Source organism: Anoplopoma fimbria, chromosome 2 (assembly GCF_027596085.1).
Source record: "Anoplopoma fimbria isolate UVic2021 breed Golden Eagle Sablefish chromosome 2, Afim_UVic_2022, whole genome shotgun sequence".
Taxonomy (NCBI): Eukaryota; Metazoa; Chordata; class Actinopteri; order Perciformes; family Anoplopomatidae; genus Anoplopoma; species Anoplopoma fimbria.
In genome coordinates this window covers 20917528-20935487 of record NC_072450.1, presented here as the reverse complement: position 1 = coordinate 20935487, position 17960 = coordinate 20917528, and the positions used below count along the sequence as shown (strand labels likewise).

The 17960-nt window shown below is 38.1% G+C and overlaps 1 protein-coding gene across 2 annotated transcripts in view; it reads left to right on the top strand.

Moving 5' to 3' along the window:
• The window catches only part of mettl15 (methyltransferase like 15), a 43396-nt gene extending 27095 nt beyond the window's left edge, over window positions 1-16301 (top strand). For both annotated transcript variants that reach the window (XM_054618403.1, XM_054618411.1), the window contains exons 4-6: window positions 7548-7739; window positions 9144-9322; window positions 14999-16301. In XM_054618403.1, the coding sequence (XP_054474378.1) occupies window positions 7548-7739; window positions 9144-9322; window positions 14999-15429 (802 nt within the window). In that variant the 3' untranslated portion in view covers window positions 15430-16301. The remainder of the gene's footprint in view (window positions 1-7547; window positions 7740-9143; window positions 9323-14998) is intronic.
• Window positions 16302-17960: the final 1659 nt, after the last annotated feature.

Sequence of the window (17960 nt, the reverse complement as noted above, 5' to 3'; positions counted from 1 at the left end):
GCACTCAGACGGAGTCTGCTGTGAAGGTTCCTCACTGAAGGGCAAATTCACAAAAGGGTTGCACAGCTTTTGTGGCGCTAAACCTGCACAAATAAGATTAAAAGAAACCTTGAAAATCTCAAAGCATCTGCAGAGACGTACAATTTACAAAGATCAGCCCTCATATCCACACCCTAATTATGGCTGTTAAAATTGGCAAAAGATTACTACTAATTAAATATCTACTTTTGATTTTTATGTACATAACAATGTGTCCCAATTGGCCCTGAGCCACGGACAGTTTCTATTGATTACTGTCGCTTTCAAAGCCCGCAATGGACGAGGAACAGCTGTGCTTTCTGCTTAAAAAGTATGTTAGAAGACAGAAAGTACGTCTAAGCCATCTTTTAAGTGGCTGGCTGCCTTGCGCTCACTAAATGCATCGCATGACCAGTTGACTGCAAGGAAATATTTAGTGAAGGAAGGAAATACTGTAGCCAAATATTATGCTTTATGCAAAGTCAACAATAACTTAATTGAGCTTGATGGTTTATTATTGACCTTGGAAATTACAAATTGACAATAAAAATACATTATACCCTTTTTTAATATATTTTGCCAATTTGTTTGACTACAATTTTAAAACTTGTTTGACAAAAAAAAATCCTGTTCAGTATAGATATTATAATGCAATATATAAGACCAATATTCGGCATTGGAATTGATTATTAATTTCTGTATGCCAACTTGTTATTTTGTAGCTTTTAAACCTTATAGTATCTGATAAGTGGATTGCCAGGTGCAATTGTTAGCGGAATTTGATGACTCAATTAAATTCAGATGTGCATGGTGCAGCACAGCCTTATGCAAAGTTGTGCCGGTGTAAGTTGAAATTTTTAACTTTAATGTTTTTTTATCCAGTAGTTGGTTATAAACCAAAAGCATTGAAAAGTAGAGAAAATATATGCTGGGAATTCAAATCAGTAGGACTTTATTTAAACTTCTAAAGTTTGGTTTTCTTCACTAAAAGATGATGCTACAGCGTAAATGTTTTTTACCAACAATTGTTTTTGGTCGTTGGATCCACCATTGACTTACACTAGTTTCATCAGCACTGGTTCTTAATCTTAGTCACTGGTATTTCAGATATACCATGATATAATCTCCGAAGCTTTTGACTGTGTGTGTTTTAGGAAGATCCTATTCAGTGATAGGTTGATCCAGTGGGATGCTGGAATAACAAAAACTTGCATGATGTCAATGTTGTGGGGTGCTACAACTATAAATAGCTCAGATCACTTAAGCAATTATGAGCCCACACTTGGACCTCAGCACATACACCACTGAAACTTGTCCTCTTTAATAATATAAGACCTTACATAAGGCATTTATATCTCCAACACTGTGTCTAAGCCACATAAAGAAGTTAATAATTTAGAAATGTTATGTAACTGTTTTGCATATTTTTAAATCCTTCAGTGGCTTACAAAAACGTGGTGGTGAAAAGTAGCAGCGTCTAGTGGAAGGTACGTTCATCACCTGCATGTGGGTGGACACACAGACTAAAGAATTTTAATTGCCATAATTAAATGACATGCCATGATTACAAGTCTTTGATTAGTAATATATATATTACAATTTGAAGGCTATATATATATATATATATATATATATATATATATATATATATATATATATATATATATAGCCTTCAAATTGTAATTTGTTTTTAAAATGATTAATATTTGCATTTAAATGGATTTATACAAATCTACAAAGACAGATCTTTTTTGTATAAGGATGTGTAGTTGGAATAGCTAACTCATTTTCACCATTTCCCATTCATGCTTATAAATGGGGCAGGGTTGAAAACACCTCTTCATTACGTAGAGTAGCACACATAACATATAAACTCCTTCCATAGCTGCCTTCAAATACAGCTGTGAGGACCCCCTCAGTCTGAAGCTACACTTTTGCCTAAGTTGCTGCTCCCAAACCTCTTTTGCCCGTGTACTGGTTGGCGCTTTACACAAAAGCACCACAAAACTGTGTCTGCAGTTACACAGTAAAGTTACTCTACATAGACTAGCTCTCAATATTTTTATTCCCCAACACTAACAAAATGAGCAAGGAATTCAGCAATCATTTCATACAGCCCTGACTTGTGTAACACTCATTGGAAAGCTTGTGGCTCCACCAGCGGGCACTGCCCAGGGATGGGCTTTGATGGTGGAGAGGGCCACAAAAATGTAATCCTCACTACCAGAGGGCCAGATTGTTGATCACTCAATAAGCAGATCATAGCTACTAATTTAATGAAAAGATCAAAATATATATTAGTTATCAAAGTTTACTATACCAATATTTTTATTTTCCTTATTCAAATACATGTAGTAATGCTTCTATACATTTAGTTAGCTTAACAAAGACACAAAACGTCCACATTCCTGAGTGATATACCATCATTTCAGTGCATTGGTGTCTCAAAAATCATCAATCAATGATCAGACAAAAGTTAACGCCAAGTGCAACAATTTATATTCATGCTTGTAGTCGGTTTTTCTATTCTCTCCTCCAATTCCATGACATGTTTCAAATAAGCATGAATTTATCTCAAAAAGCCATTGACCCTGACCCACAGGTGGATCAGTTTAAAGTTCTGTCTCAATGAGATACGTCTGGCCTCTCCTTCTGCTGTGCAATAGACTGAATGTCGATGGTTGTGCATCCAATCTGCATGAACTGGAAGGCTGTCAGCCTGTTTCTCTCTTTTGACTTGATGTGCGTCATTGTTGAGGAAGCTGCTCTCACAGATGTAAGTGCTCCCAAACATGCTGGCCATTGAGATTGCAAAATCCCTTGAGTGGAAAGCAGGACTCAGGTAGTCGTCTCCAAAATGAAATTCCCCTCTCATTGCGCTTTGCTTGAAAGAAGAGGTCTGACTTTAGTTCGCACAGGTTACTAACAGACAGCAGCAGTGCAACGTAATGTGGCTGTATGGTTTAAAAATCTTGAAAGGGGTTCTTGACCCCCTGCTGCAGTGTTTCTATGTTGGCTCTGTTCTTGAAGAATGTTTTTTTGCGTTCGGACATCCTAACGTTGAAATGCGTTCACGTGTACATAGAGATCCAATACAGTTTGGCCTCTACCCTGCAACTGCATAATAAGAGAAAATCTCAAAGGAAGTCTATGTCGCAAAGAAAATCTGTATCCCTGAGTTTACTGCAGTAAGCACGTGTAACGTATTCAATGCTGTCCTCCAAGAACACTGGGATTTCAGTGCGCAGCGCAGAAGAACAACTATCCAAGAGCTTCATGCAGCTCATCCATCTGATGAATCTGTTTAGTCCCCATGAGCGCTGCTCACTTCATCCTAAAAAGGCTCCAAACTTCCTATGATTGAGAGACCTGTTCCCTTCTTGAATAAGATTGGTAACCTTGCACACTAAATCAATGACTGGTTGAAGGTAATTATTATGGTGCACAGGGCCTCCTGTAAGATCAAAATGAAATAAAATGAAGCCTCTGATACAAATACAACAATTTCTTAATAGTTAAAAAAGTGATAACATTACCCATGTGATGATGATGATGATGATGATGCATGATGCATTGGACCATCAAAGCCGCTATTTTGGAGGAGCCCAACGAGTCTAATACATCTTCCTTGCATTGATGCTGCTCCATCGCTAAAAAGAGCTGATAGCTGTCAAAGCCTCCATCAGTGCTGTAAAAAATAAATTAAAAAAAATTCATTGTATGCCAGTTGCTGTATGTAAGCAACTAGCCTTGAGGTAACAAGATAATCATCTGCACAATACAGCTTGACCTCAAGTGAAAATGCTTGAACCAAACCCCAGAATGTGGGGGTTTGAAAACTAATGAAATTAAAGTTTGTAAACTGTCACCAAAAAGGACAAAAAAATAGGTAGATTGTTACTGAAGAGGCAGTAACAGAAAAGACTTGCGCAGTTGATGGGAGAGAACAACAAAGCCTTTACTATAGATTTTTTAACAAATCAATCACGGTGCAGGATGGTGAATAACAACGGAAAAGCAAAGGAAGGCCCTTGCAGCGTGGGTGAGATGCTCCCTTGCCATTTTGTCTTCAGTGGGTTTTGAAATAGAGGACCTGCCAATTTGTGTTTTTTCCCAGCCTGCTCCTAGTTAATCATGAGAAAGGTGGAGTCATTGTTGTCTACTTAAAAGGGCCAAATATTGAAAATAATAGAATGTCCTTTTATTGTCCTTTTATTTTATTGATACCTATATTGATACCAATGTTGCTTACAAGTATCAATACAGTTCTTCAAGCAATAGTTAGAGTCAATTAGTGGTGCTGCTTTACGACAAAATAAACTAAACTTCAACGGAACTATATTGGGGCAGTAGAGCAACAGCTAATTGGAAGATAATGGCAATAGATACATTTATAGGGAAACACATTTAGTAACCAGTTTACGGACACTGACTAAATTCACATTGGGGATATACCAGTGCTCCTCAGAAATGTGGTATTTGTTACACAACCAGAGGAAGAAAGAATAAACAGGATTTAAAGCGGTGAGTTGCGAGGACACCAGACCTAATAGCCTGCTGCCAGCACAACAGACAACTACTAACTCAAGCCGAAAATGTTATTACATTTATTTTTAATTCTGAGTTATGATTTACAAGTTGTGAATTGCTATGCATGTACATTTTGACCACTAGCCTCCGCTTCAAAACAATACAAGCATGGTGATAGGGAAATATGAAACCAGTCCTGCCCCCACATGCTCTATATCAATGTGTTTGAATGTGTGTTTGTATGTGTGTGTACTGTATGTGCACTCAGCCTAGGGGTTATGTCCTGCCGAGTAGAGAGCGGAAAGTCAACTTCAGTGTTTGACAAATATTAGCAAAATAATTGATGAAAAAACACATTTAAATTTGCATTGATTGCACAGACAGGGGACATCCTCCCTAGATGGACTTCAAAAAACACCGGGGGCAGCAACTTAGGCAATTTAATTTTAAATCAATCAGAGGCCGGATAAGACATGGGATTAACATTTTTTCCCCTTAAATATATATATATATATATATATATATATATATATATATATATATATATATATATTATTATATTTAATTACGATGGAGTGCTATTGAAGCACCTGTCAAACTACATGCTCGGACTCTATACCTTAAGTGGGCATTTTCAAGAAATAGATGCAATCACAGTAACAAAGGGTAAGCTGCTCTATCTTATAACGACTGTTACTCTGACAGAGGGTGAACTTCTCATGTTATTCTGAGCGTGAGATAACCTCTCAAATTGATCTTGGGGAAGTGGACATGCTGCCCACTAAGGCTGAATGATTAATCAATTTCAGACATCGGGATCTAATAGAATGCATTTTTCAAACTGAAAAAGCTGCTATTAAAAGAACAATGTTTATTTTCTTAAATACTACACCGTCTAACCAACCAGAGGGGTGGAAACACTTTAGCCCCCTGGGCTTCACATGCATGAACGCTGCCCTGCGATCCATGTGACATGTACGAGTGGGAGTAGATGAAGAAAACAAATTTTAAAATGCCTCGCCACACGAAGCTATGAAGGTCGCAGAACTACTGTGTGAAAATGGCCAAGGCCAAGGCCGGGTTTAAATGCAACCCACATGTTTACATATAACAATGTTGTAAGAGTAGCGGAGCAAAGCCTCCTCGGTGCTTCTCGACCGCGATCTGTAAGCAGATGCAGGAATGGTTAACAACAAGGCTTTGAGTTATCTAAATATTTTAACTAGAGTGGTAGAGCCACAGTCAGTGTGCACTTTAGTTCGTAGGATCTGTTACAATACTGATAAGACCAGTGTGATTCATATTTAGTTTTCATAACTTAATGTTCACACCAGGCATATTGTTCTGCAGTGCTTTTTTTCATCTCTTATTTCAATTTAGTCATGATAATTGTAATACATGTTAACCAGGCTTGAAGTTAAAAGTTATTATATTGTACTGTGATTGATGGTTTTGACAACCATTTTTTTTACAGTTCAATATCTAAATAAAGATCTAATTTCATCATACCACGTAGGCCTAGCCTTCATGAAGGAGCAGTTTATATGTTCACTGACCAATGTTGTGTTGGTCATACTATAGATTGAATAGTTGCTTGTGTATAGTGAATAAAGAAGAAGGTAAGGAACTTTGCAAACTGAAAAATAAATAGCATTTTGAATTACACTATTGATATACAAAGAAATGGGAATAACATTATATCTCTGTATCCTCCAGATCGACTGCACACTGAAAAACTATTTCCATTCACTTTGCAAATGTTACCCCTCTCTACCATTAATTTAAACCTTTCCATCAAGAATACAGTCAATAGAAGGTAAATAGAACCATGCCTTGTTGTGCTAAGCTTACAAATGTGTCATAACAAATAGTTAGACATGGGGAAAACGCTTATTTAACAGTAGGCATTCTTAATTGCATGCCATTAAATGAGTCAATGAATGACAGAGGGTAGTATTTCCTAAGACCTGACAAAATCATTACAGCTAGAGCTGAAATTCCCTGTGTTTAGGTCCCTTAACTGAGGTCTAAAACACATTACTTTAGCCTTTAAAGCCAATTCAGGTTAACCTCGAACTGATTACACATTGTACGGAGTTCTAGATAAAGAGGGTGTAGTCCATTTGAGCTACTTAGCGTTTGCTGTTTCGTCTGTGATGTACAAAACAAGTTGTTTGTCGCTTGGAAATGACAATCAGATATTTTTGACACAAGAGTAATAATTTCACTAAAAACAATGGGTGGAGAAGGCTGAAGAAGACCCTTTGCTCCTAATGTATAGATGCTAGCTCCCGTTGCTCTCCTCTGCCATCATCTCTGTTCACACAATGTTAAAAGGTCATATGAAAAATGCATGAATGTGGCTGGAGGATCTCACCACTGGTGCATGTGGAAGTGACTGTGTACACAGTGTCTTGCTCTGTCAGTGACAAAGAAGGATCTGAATAGGCTAGCAAAGTCAGTTAGTTGGCTTCCAAGGAAACACTTGATTCAGTTTTAAAAGGTTCTCTGGAAAGCTACTCAAGCTATTGTGGGTTTTCATTGAATCGAAATGTCTCACATGGGCTTCCCATAGACACGTCTGCTTAAAATGTTTAAAATTACTGTGACTTGCTGGATGTTTAATGTGGGTGTTTTGTTATCAGTGTATCTATCACGCACCAGTTCATTGTATTAAAATGTATCTTATTCAACTGAAACTAATTAACTAAATAGAAAAACAGAAAGGCATTTATCTCGCACTCACACACGCAACAAAATAATGTATTTTTCTCTAATTGTCTTTTTATTACTAGTTTCGTACCTTGTCCTTTCACTTTGCCAATGAGCTTAATAACAATGAAATATTAATATACTTTTGAAAACACTGGATGTTACTGAAATAAAGTAGCATTTATTTTCCCAATCCATTTAAACAAGCCCATTACTTTGACAGCAGCCTTATGCATTGATTTACAAATGTCTAATAGCTATATTTCGTTCCCTAATACTTTCTTCAGTGGTCGTGTGAAACCATTGCTCGGCCGATTCAGCGAGCTTGAAGCCCTGCTGTCCGACATGAACATTAAGCCAGGCAGCATTGATGCTGTCCTGTTGGATGCTGGCTGCTCCTCCATGCAGATGGATCGGGCGGAGAGAGGCTTCGCCCTCAGTAAGGATGGGCCCTTGGACATGAGAATGGATGGAGAGAGGTAAGGGATTTTAAACCAACAGGAGGATTGTCTGGCTGATTGATCTAAATTTGATTAACACTGCTGCATTACCAAAGCTGTACATAAAAAAAAAAAACACTTGACTTAATTTACCTAATAAATAATGCTGGTAGGTTCTGGATAATTAGAGTTATTGGTGCCTTGAAATTGCTTCAGTGCTCATCGGAGCAGTAATGTCGAAGTGCAGCTAATAAAAAAGGCAAAGCAAAAATGGGCTACCGATAACATGGCCTCATTGACTTTATTATAATTATATACTATTAAATTTGAATAAGTGAAAAGTAAAAAATAATTTCTTGGGTGAATAACAAATGAAATATTTAAAAAATAAATAATAATTGATATTTGTAAACGATTGAAACAACCTATGTTTTCCTGACAAGCATCACAGGTGTGTGTGAATAGAGCTGTCCTTTCTATGTAGCAAAGGCTGAATTCCTTTTTTGTTAATTTAAGCATGATTGGGTTTGTGTCATAGTGTTTGAAAATTAAATGTAAAAATTAGAGTAGAGACAGACCGATAAATCAGCCAGCCAATATAATAATATTTAAAAAATATACTATTGTGGTATATACACGGGCCAGCAAGTAACAAGAAAAGCTAAATATATATAAATTGAAAACAGTGTTCTCATTTCACAAATGCATCTTTCGTCTGTAAAATGTCCGGCTCAGTACATATTTTGGTCACAAAATCTCATGGATCCTCATCAAAAATGTTTGTTCTAGCTAAGTGTGTATGTAAATAAATGAGTATCTGCTGATATATCATAACAACTCAATTACTAAAAACTAATTTCCTGCTGTAAGTGTTTGCAATTAAAAATCCATTAACAGTCGAGCTTTCCTTTTAATTCACAATATTGACAATAAGCCTCGACAAAAAAGTGTTTTCGCAATTGAATTTGAATACTACCATTATAAGTCCATATTAACAAAGGCTGATGTGTAACACTATGAAAGTGTGACAATGTAATCAAAAACCCTGATGCAGACATGTTAAGGAGAGTCATGCAGAATCCTTATAATATTTATAGAGCCATATCTATTTAAGTGTGTGTGTGTGTGTGTGTGTGTGTACAGATAGATAGATTGATAGATAACTATGTAGAAAGATATGTATGTATAGATGTATATGTATTACAATTTAAAATTTATATATGAATCACTTTACATGGTCATTATAATGTGCAAAGCTACCAGCTAAGATAACCCATTATAAGCTATTGCACTATAGCTGCATTTCTCTTTTCCCTCACAATCATTCTATTCATAACTGTCATCCATAAAGATTTTCAGCTGTATCTCAGAGTTGTCAGAATTCGCCACTGTCAGCAAGGACGTGACGTCAAGCAGCTTAATTGGTCTTCTCTTTGTGCGTAGGTACCCCGACATGCCCTGCGCTGCTGACGTTGTGAATACCTTAGATCAACAGGCTCTTGCATCCATCCTCCTGGCATATGGGGAAGAAAGACACGCCAGGAAAATAGCTTCAGCCATTGTGGAGGCACGCCGTGTCAACCCCATCACCCAGACACAGCAGCTGGCCAGCGTGGTGGCAGGTAGCTAGACACTATCCTGATTAATTCCCTGCAGCATTCTGGAGGCTGCGAGGGAAAATAAAACACGAGTGGAGTTATTAAGGCTGTCTCCCGGTGGGACGTATTTGTCTCCAAAAATTACGCGGACTGTGACCTCAGTCAGTATCCGCTCTCCTGCCTCTGTTTTGGGTGTCTTTCTTCCACATTTTCCTTTGAGTGAGCTGAGACAAAGACAGAGCTTGAGGTGGCTGCAACATAATGTGGCTAATGCCCTGAAAACAAACAGTATATATCTCTCTATCTCTCTCTCTCTCTCTCTCTCTCTCTCTCTCTCTCTCTCCACTTCCACATTTCTTTTTTGAGTTATTTTCCCCCTCTTTTCCCCTGTTTCTCTGCTCACAAATATGCACACGCACATGACACAAATGCAAACACCCACATATGCTCACACACATGCCACACTCGTGCATTAGGCGGGGATTACATTGTTTGTCTTCAGTGATTGTTTTTTCTTTCAGCCGAGTGTCTCTAGATTTGAGCTGCTGAACGAGATGTCTGTGAGATGTCTTTTCAGTAGTTATTGCACAGAGCAGTATGTGCGTCAGTGTCACCCTGGGAGAACAGGTGTGAGTAAGAGCAGCTGTTTGATCTTTTTTGAAGAGCAAAGCGAGTCACCACCAATGTTTATTTGAAACAATCCAAAAGGGTTTGATTTAAGAAAGTTCCAGGGGGGCTCTATGAACAATTGTGACATTGATGCTGACAGGAAATATTTAAAGTCACAGGAGAAATGACGAGGGTGGGAGGATCTGGTGACAGTCCTTTTTTTTTTTTTTTGCACTTTAGCTTATCTTACACATTACATAGCAGTTAACATCAAAATGCTTAACTTTCTGGATGAGAATACCAAAAAGAGAAGCAAAGAATATTTTGCATTTCTACGTTAATGTGTTTGCATCAGCATTGACTGGGTAACCTTGTAATACTGCACGTAGTCGTTTACAGAATCATGGCTGCGTGAATGAGCAAGACTTTGGAGTTGTATGCACGCCAAATGGTTTTTTTCAGGAAAGTAATTCTCCACTTTATGAAAAATCCTCCAGAACATAATTTTTGCGACAGTGTTAGCAAATGTGGGCTAAAACTTTGCCTTCCCCGGAAAAGCTGACAAGTCATATCCGATCCATTTCAGTTTAGTTGTCTCCACAAGAGTTATGTCTAAAATATATAAAGCAACACTTTCACCTATAGGTATCACTAATTAATCAGCTTACGCCTTTTGAGCACAAAAGTCATGCATGACCTAAAAATTTAGCATAAAAGCACTTTAACATGGCACAGGCAGCCATGGAGACACAACCATGTCATGCAGCTTTGAAGGTAACAGAAAAATTAGCAGATATTAACTGTTGTTTTTGTTGTTGTGAAGGTGCCTAAAGAGCCTGAAATGAAAAGCAAAGCAGCTTTGCTGAATTCTACCCAACATGTAACTAAAAGGAAACTTTGTTTACATTGCTGAACGCTGAATGCAGGAGTCTACATTTAGCTACATTACAGCACCAAATATATTCATCCCATCAACCCAATAAATGGCATAATCACCCTGTATTTAACTGTGTGTGTGCGTGTGTGTTTAATAGCCAGTGGGTAGGACATGGACGCATTGATTTAGCGATGCCAACAAGCTGTGTAACGTTAATTTCCACCCAGAGCAACAAGAGTTAATCGCTTGTGGTGATCTACTTGAATTCATTCAACATTAGCACATCATCTTTCACTGCCAATTTAAAATGCATTTAGAAAAACACATCCTGTTGCAGAGTTCTGCAAGATGGCAACAAAAGCAACCTGTCTTTTGCCATTGAAACACTTAAGATTCATCCATCCATCCATTCTCTACGGCTTATCCAGGACCAGGTCTTGGGGGCAGCAGGCTTAGCAGGGTATTCCAGACATCCCTGTCCAAGGCAACGTTTTCCAGCTCTCCCTGTCACCAAAGTGTTCAAAGGCCAGACAATACATATGCTCTCTCCAGTGTGTTCTGGGTCTACCCCGGGACGTCTTACCAATTGGACATGCCCAGAGAACCTCTGAAGGGATGCCCTGGAGAATGTTTGACAAATACAAATGTCATCACATGGACTAAGTTGCACAATATACCAATATATCTTCAATAAGCTAACATCGTCTGAAAGCTGATTTAAGTTTTGGACATTTTTCTTTTTTTTATATATTCGTAAAATGTGTTAAGTGCACATAGAGGCATGGTTTGCAGTCAGTAATGAGGCTGGAGTCAATGGTACAAATACTTCTTTTTAAAAAAAAAAAATTATTGCATGATTAACAACCAAGCTACTTGCTTGTTAACTAGCAGTTAACTAGCTAAATGGCTGGCTAGCGCTGGCATATTCCCAGTTAGATGTCATGTAATCAGTTTGCCCACCAGCTACAGCTAAAGCATTTTGAGCTAGCACCGGGAATGTTTTTAGCACCAGCCACTTCGTGAGGCATGTCAATTAATTACACTGTGCATCTTTCTGGTTTAACAAAGCACTTAGATTTTATGCATTTCTGATTTGTGGGGATGCCACTTCATTCTGATCGGTCAATTTGGGGCTCAAATGAAAACATTTCAACGTGAGCACATCATCTAATCGGTTGTGCCACCTCAAACAAAGTTGTTTCAGTGTTCTCCTGTTCCTGTTATTCTGTTGTTGTAAACAATCTCCTGCTTTTTGTTTGGCCTGTGACACCAAAGCATCAAACGCTGTTGTCCAAATATCTTATTATGGAATGTGGCTTTGCTATTGCCCTTGTTGGTGCACACTACGAACATCAAATATAGCAATTTTAAGATGAGACACAGCACAGAGGTACAGCACTGAATTCTGTATGTTGTTCTATCTAATAGTGTACATTCCCAGTGCTGTGTTCCTACGTAACTACCTGATTTCCTCTTCATTTACAAATCTTAATCTCTTCTTTTCTCCATGGATCTGTCTGTAGGGCCTTTGAAAGATGAATTAGAGAGAGAGCACATGGCTGTGTGAGGCCAGACCAGTGCTGGTCCTTGTATTGATTGCAGTGTGAGTCACACCTTGGGCTGTTTAGTGCGGGAGGAGAGAAATGCCACATCACTCACTTCTCTATTTATTGCAGTTTCTCTTTAGGTCTATATAAGTGTCTAATTGTTCATTTGTCTTCTGTGTGGGGGTTATGAGTTGGTCAAGGTGGAATCAACTCATCACATGTATTGACATAAGGCTAATGTTTTACCCAACTTTAACCTGCAGCAAATTTCATTACATTTTCAGTGAGAGTTTAGGCCTTAACCTTTTAATGAGCTGTATTTAACCACATTAAGAGCAGACTACTATTTGCTTTGTAAAGACATAGTGGAGTAATGTCTACCTGAGCAGAGAAGGAAGTCACTCTCCCGTTGTTTGTGTTGTTATGCAAGCTTCTACTTGCGTTGTTGTTATAGCCGGGCCGGTCCGCACAGGTTTTAGTGCATGTGTGTGTGCCCGTCTGGTTAGCTCACGGCCGCTGTTCTGCTCTGCTCTCATAAAAAGGTTACAGCTGATGACAGCGCCATCACAGAAGTGCAGTTTTCCTTTCTGCATGTCTGCAGTTAGTAATGCCTTTCTCCTAATTGCACATGCATTGTGAGGATCACTTAAATAACTGGATTAAATATGTCTAGCTATATACATATAAGTTTTGTACGCAAAGTTCCCTGCCTCTAAAAAGCATGTGCAAATTGTTAGGTAATAGAGAAAAGTTGGGGGGAAAAACATAAATCACTTCTTATTTTACCGAAAGCAAGACTGAGTCAGACAGCAATAATACCACAAACACAATATTTGGGTATTTTTAAACCGATATCATGGAGTTGTCATCTAATCGCTTTCTGCTCAGTAAGAATTAACTTGAACTTGGCATTCAGCGAATTGAGAGATCATGAGAGGCATTTGGCTGCATTTACCTCGGTACTGTAGGGACACATCAGCCATATCAACACCATCTCCACCCTCCATCTGCTCCGCACAGAGCCTCTGACGGACCTGCCGCTCAGACAGTCCTGCTGCTGCTCTATCTCTCCACTGCTTACAGTGGCTTGTATGTATTTTTCAATAAGCAATGTTTTGTGCTACGTCAATTCATCTTTTTTTGCGTATTATTTTCTTAATTGAATTGACTTATCTTGAATTATTAATATGAGACAGCCTACTACGTATGTCTGATGATTCTGAGTCAACTAGAAAATAGCAGAGTAACTTGTACTAAGACATGGGCATGTTTACAATCAAGAGGCGTCTTTTATTCTGCTGACTAGTGGAGAGATCTCCGGCATCTCCACATCTTTTGTGTTACTGACATACTGACAACACCTGTAAGGCCATATATGAGTCATTAGGTCACATGGGTCAGAGTCACAATAATGGAGGTATGGATTGGCAAGTGGTAGCTGATAAGTGGTCTGGCAGTCCCCCGCTGTGTTCTTGGATGGTTGTTGATTAAGTTCCACACATAAGGCCTCCTTCAGTTCTCCTTCAGATGATCTCTCATGTCCGTCCAAAATGTGTATATGGCTGAACTCACAGTAGTGTCTCTTGTTCTTTAGATGGGTGTCAACTTTGTAGTCTTGACCTCCAGAGTTGATCCTCTTGAGCTTTTTCAGTGGTTGTTTGTCCCTTTCATTCCTCACTGCTCTTGGATTGCGTATTGTATGACATTGCCCTTCCAAAGTTATAGAACACTTACATCAACTATGCGTGGTAAAGGTAAGGGAAAGATCCAGGTTAAGGCAGAGTTATGAAAAGTACTGTACACGATCATGGTTAAAAAAAGAGAACAACATTAATTGATAGTCGAACGTGAAAGTTACAAACGCTACCAACCCATCCACATGTGCTGTCTTTCTAATATTAATGTAATTCCAAGGGACACTGAAAATCTTATACGACTAACACTAATACGATTTTGTCTAATTGATTACTTGATTTAATTGATAGATGTGTAAAACTGAGTTTCTCCCAAATAATCACACAAAAGCACCACTTTAAATCTTGTGTTACCAGAGATGTAATACCTTTGGAAATAAGTAATTCGGCATTAAATAAAAAGCGTTGAAAAGTTACTAAATCGACTAAAGTAATCTTAGTCGACTAATCAACCAAGAGGGGGCAGCCCTTTCCCATAGTGGGAGCTAAAAGCAGGCGGGGCAGAAAATAGCATATATAAAACTCTTAGCGTTGGAAATTGGAGTGTTTTGTGATTTTGTGTGTTTGTGACAAAGACAAGTGAATTTGTTTGGAAGCAATTTGTTCTGCTTTATTCAAATTAACTTGAAAAGTGACTTAAATGATTAATCGTTTTAAAAATAATTTAACTTTTATCAACTTATCGTTGTAGCCTTAATGACCACAATCAACTCATTTTGGCCCCTCTTGGTATCCTTCAGTCTTCTTGTGTTTGGGTCTCATTTTTTATTTTTTCCAAATTTTGTATTGTTTCCACGTAGGCAATAGCTTTTTCGAAAGCCATCATATTTTCTTGTTGTTCATATGTCCGGTTTCATTCTCTTGTAACATGACTGGTTGGCCGATGCGTACAATCAAGAGGCAGTAAATTCTGTTTAGATTGAACATCCAGTTTTACAAGACCGACTCACTCTGACCATCTCTTTGTCTCTAGGATCATTTCCGGCAGCTGTTATCTATGCACGTAAAGACCGACTCCAAAGATCTGCACACGTGGCCACTAAGACTTTCCAAGCTCTGCGTATCTTCGTGAACGATGAGCTGAACGAACTACATGCGGGGCTGCGTGCTGCCCGGTCGGTACTGAAACCTGGAGGACGACTCTGCGTGATCACCTTTCATTCGCTAGAAGACAGACTGGTCAAACGCTTCCTCCAGGGAGATGACTTGTCTAATCTAGATCAGTATCATTTCAGCCCGAGGAAGCGGGCCACTGGGAAGGAAAAGCTGGTGGATGAAAAAAGAGATGGTGGAGGTGTTGATTGGCTCGCCCTGCGAAGAAAAGTGATCGTCCCAGAAAGGGACGATGTAAAAGACAATCCTCGAGGACGCTCCGCTAAACTGAGGGCAGTACTCAGACGTTAATCATGTGACGACAGTTATGAGAGAACAGAGATTCTCTTTTTCCATCAAGTCTTTTGAGCTTTTTTGCATCCAGAGTAACTTTTTTACAATTGATACTCAAAGCAAGTAAGGTTAAGGGTCAGGATGCAGTTATACAATAACCATCCTCTTTATTTTTCTGCTTCAGATGCTATTTTTGTTTTTTCTTTTTGACTGTCAAGTTAGGATTTTTTTCTGCACATGGGCACTCAGAGAACCTCACTTACTTCTTCCAACTAACACAATTGGACTGGTGGGAAGCCAGTCAGGGTTGTCGTCCTTGACACTGCATCAGAGGTTGGTTAGGGCACTGCACAGTAATGGGTTAACTCTGGGTAAGAGAAAGTTTCCACACAAAAAAACGCTCATCCAAACAACTTCACACTGGACACTGTGCTCCCTTCTGGTTCTGAGCAATACACCTGCCACGACACAAAGAGCTTACATGGACATTGACGGAGAGTGAGCTGTACCCAGAATTCTATTAGATGGTGTAACGGATTATATTGTATATAGACTTTCTCTCTTTTTGCCTTACCCAAAAACCTAATGAGGGCCACAAATGTGTGTGAAAGCTGGTAAAGTTTGAAATAAGCAATTTTTATATCGTGGTAAAAATATGTTGTTTTTCCTTCTGTACCCTTAAATGTAAAGTTTCACAATTTAAGTTCTTTTTTTTTTTTTTAACCTAATTTACATTACAGACACCTCAGGTTTGATTAAGCACTGTAATGACACTGTATGATACTGCGTTTGAGTGATTAATTAAGACTTTTATTCATGTGTGCTTTTTGAATAAATTGGATTTTCTTTCATTGCCAGTGTTTCACAGCATATTATGTTGTTATTGCAGCTAAATATTTCAACATAAAAAATAAAAAAAAAACACCTTTTCTCATTGACGTCTGTATTTCCCCTGAACCTCCCCTTGATGAGTCGCTCAAGTGAAACCTCTACTGTACCATATGAATCAGTAATGCCACTAAATACTGAATGACGCAAGTGTCAGAAGTGGTGCTGAATGAGCTGGGTGGTTGTTCTTGAGCATTCTCTCACCTTCGAATGGAAGCAGATGAGGTGGATCTTTACTATTTGACTTTGACTAATTGTAATTGCTCCATCAAGATTATTATATTATCACTTTTTTCCTTCTGTCTCAGTTTAGTGCACTAAATATACCCTTCTCGTTACCTTGGAAACTAAATGGCGCAAGTAACATTTAACTGTGTCTAAAATTATATTCTGTTTTAATCTAATATGAGATGATGCCATATTGTGAGTTTGGATGTCCCTCCCTTTTGTCATCAGTGAATGTGGAATAAGTCGTGACATTTAATCTTTTGGATACTTTGCTTCTATAATTGTACTAAAATCTTAATTGAATCACACTATTTTACCATTTATGGTGAGAAAATAATACTCAAGACTTAATTTCAGACTGAAGCGTAAAGTGTCCATATAAAAAGGAAACAATAAAGAAACATGGGACAACTTTCTTAAGCTCTGAAAGGTTTATTCTCAACATGCAGGACGTAATGCTGTCATGTTACTGGATGACTGCGAGTGTGTGTTGTACGGTTATACAATCTTCTTAACACTAATTCAGCATCTACAAATTCACCAATCGTACAATACCTACAGCGAGGATGTTTGAATTTAAGATTTAATAGAAATATTTTAGAGTTTATGTGTTCATAACAGTAACATTTTAAATATATTAATATGTATATTATTACTCTCAGGTTAACACTGGAAGCTCTGTCAGCACTTTTGTCATTGTTTGGACTGCTGCGCTGCTAGGGTTGTTAGCTGCAAGCTGCCGTCACCATGTTGAGAGCCGTTGAGAGGCAATCAAAATGCTCCCAGTTTTTCAATCTCCACTTTTTCACCTCTAAGGTACTTGTACTTAACTTGAATATTTCCATTTTTTGCAGATTATGAATGTGCACACAAAACCTTTGCTGGGCTTATGAAACAGCCATTTTCCTACACAGTGATCACTTTTACTTTGGATACTTTTAGTTCATTTAAATAGTAATACTTATTTTGAAAAAAAAGTATATAGTTTAATGCAGATCTTCTACTATTTTTTCAACAAAGTACTCATGAGGTTTTACTGTTTTTTGATATGGATATTTTAAGGTTATGGATCAATGTATAATTTGTGATATGAAAGATATTCTGTGCATTATTGTAACATAAGTGTACGATAAGAGGTCATATCTTCTTCATATCTGTTAAAGCTCCATTTTTTCTGATCCACTGTTTAGACAGGTATGTTTTATTTAACGGTTTATTTTAGACAGGAGACAGATACTCTATAATGTTGTTTTATATTCTTGTCTAAAACAACTGATGTTTGTTGCTCAATGCAGGGGAATATGATAAGACAAGAAAACCAGTGATTATAAATTATTGTTATCTATGAGTGCGAATCCTCAATTGCCATGGAAACAGTAACCTTGGATAACATTAAATATACTGTAAGACAATGCTATTATTGTAGACTTGGA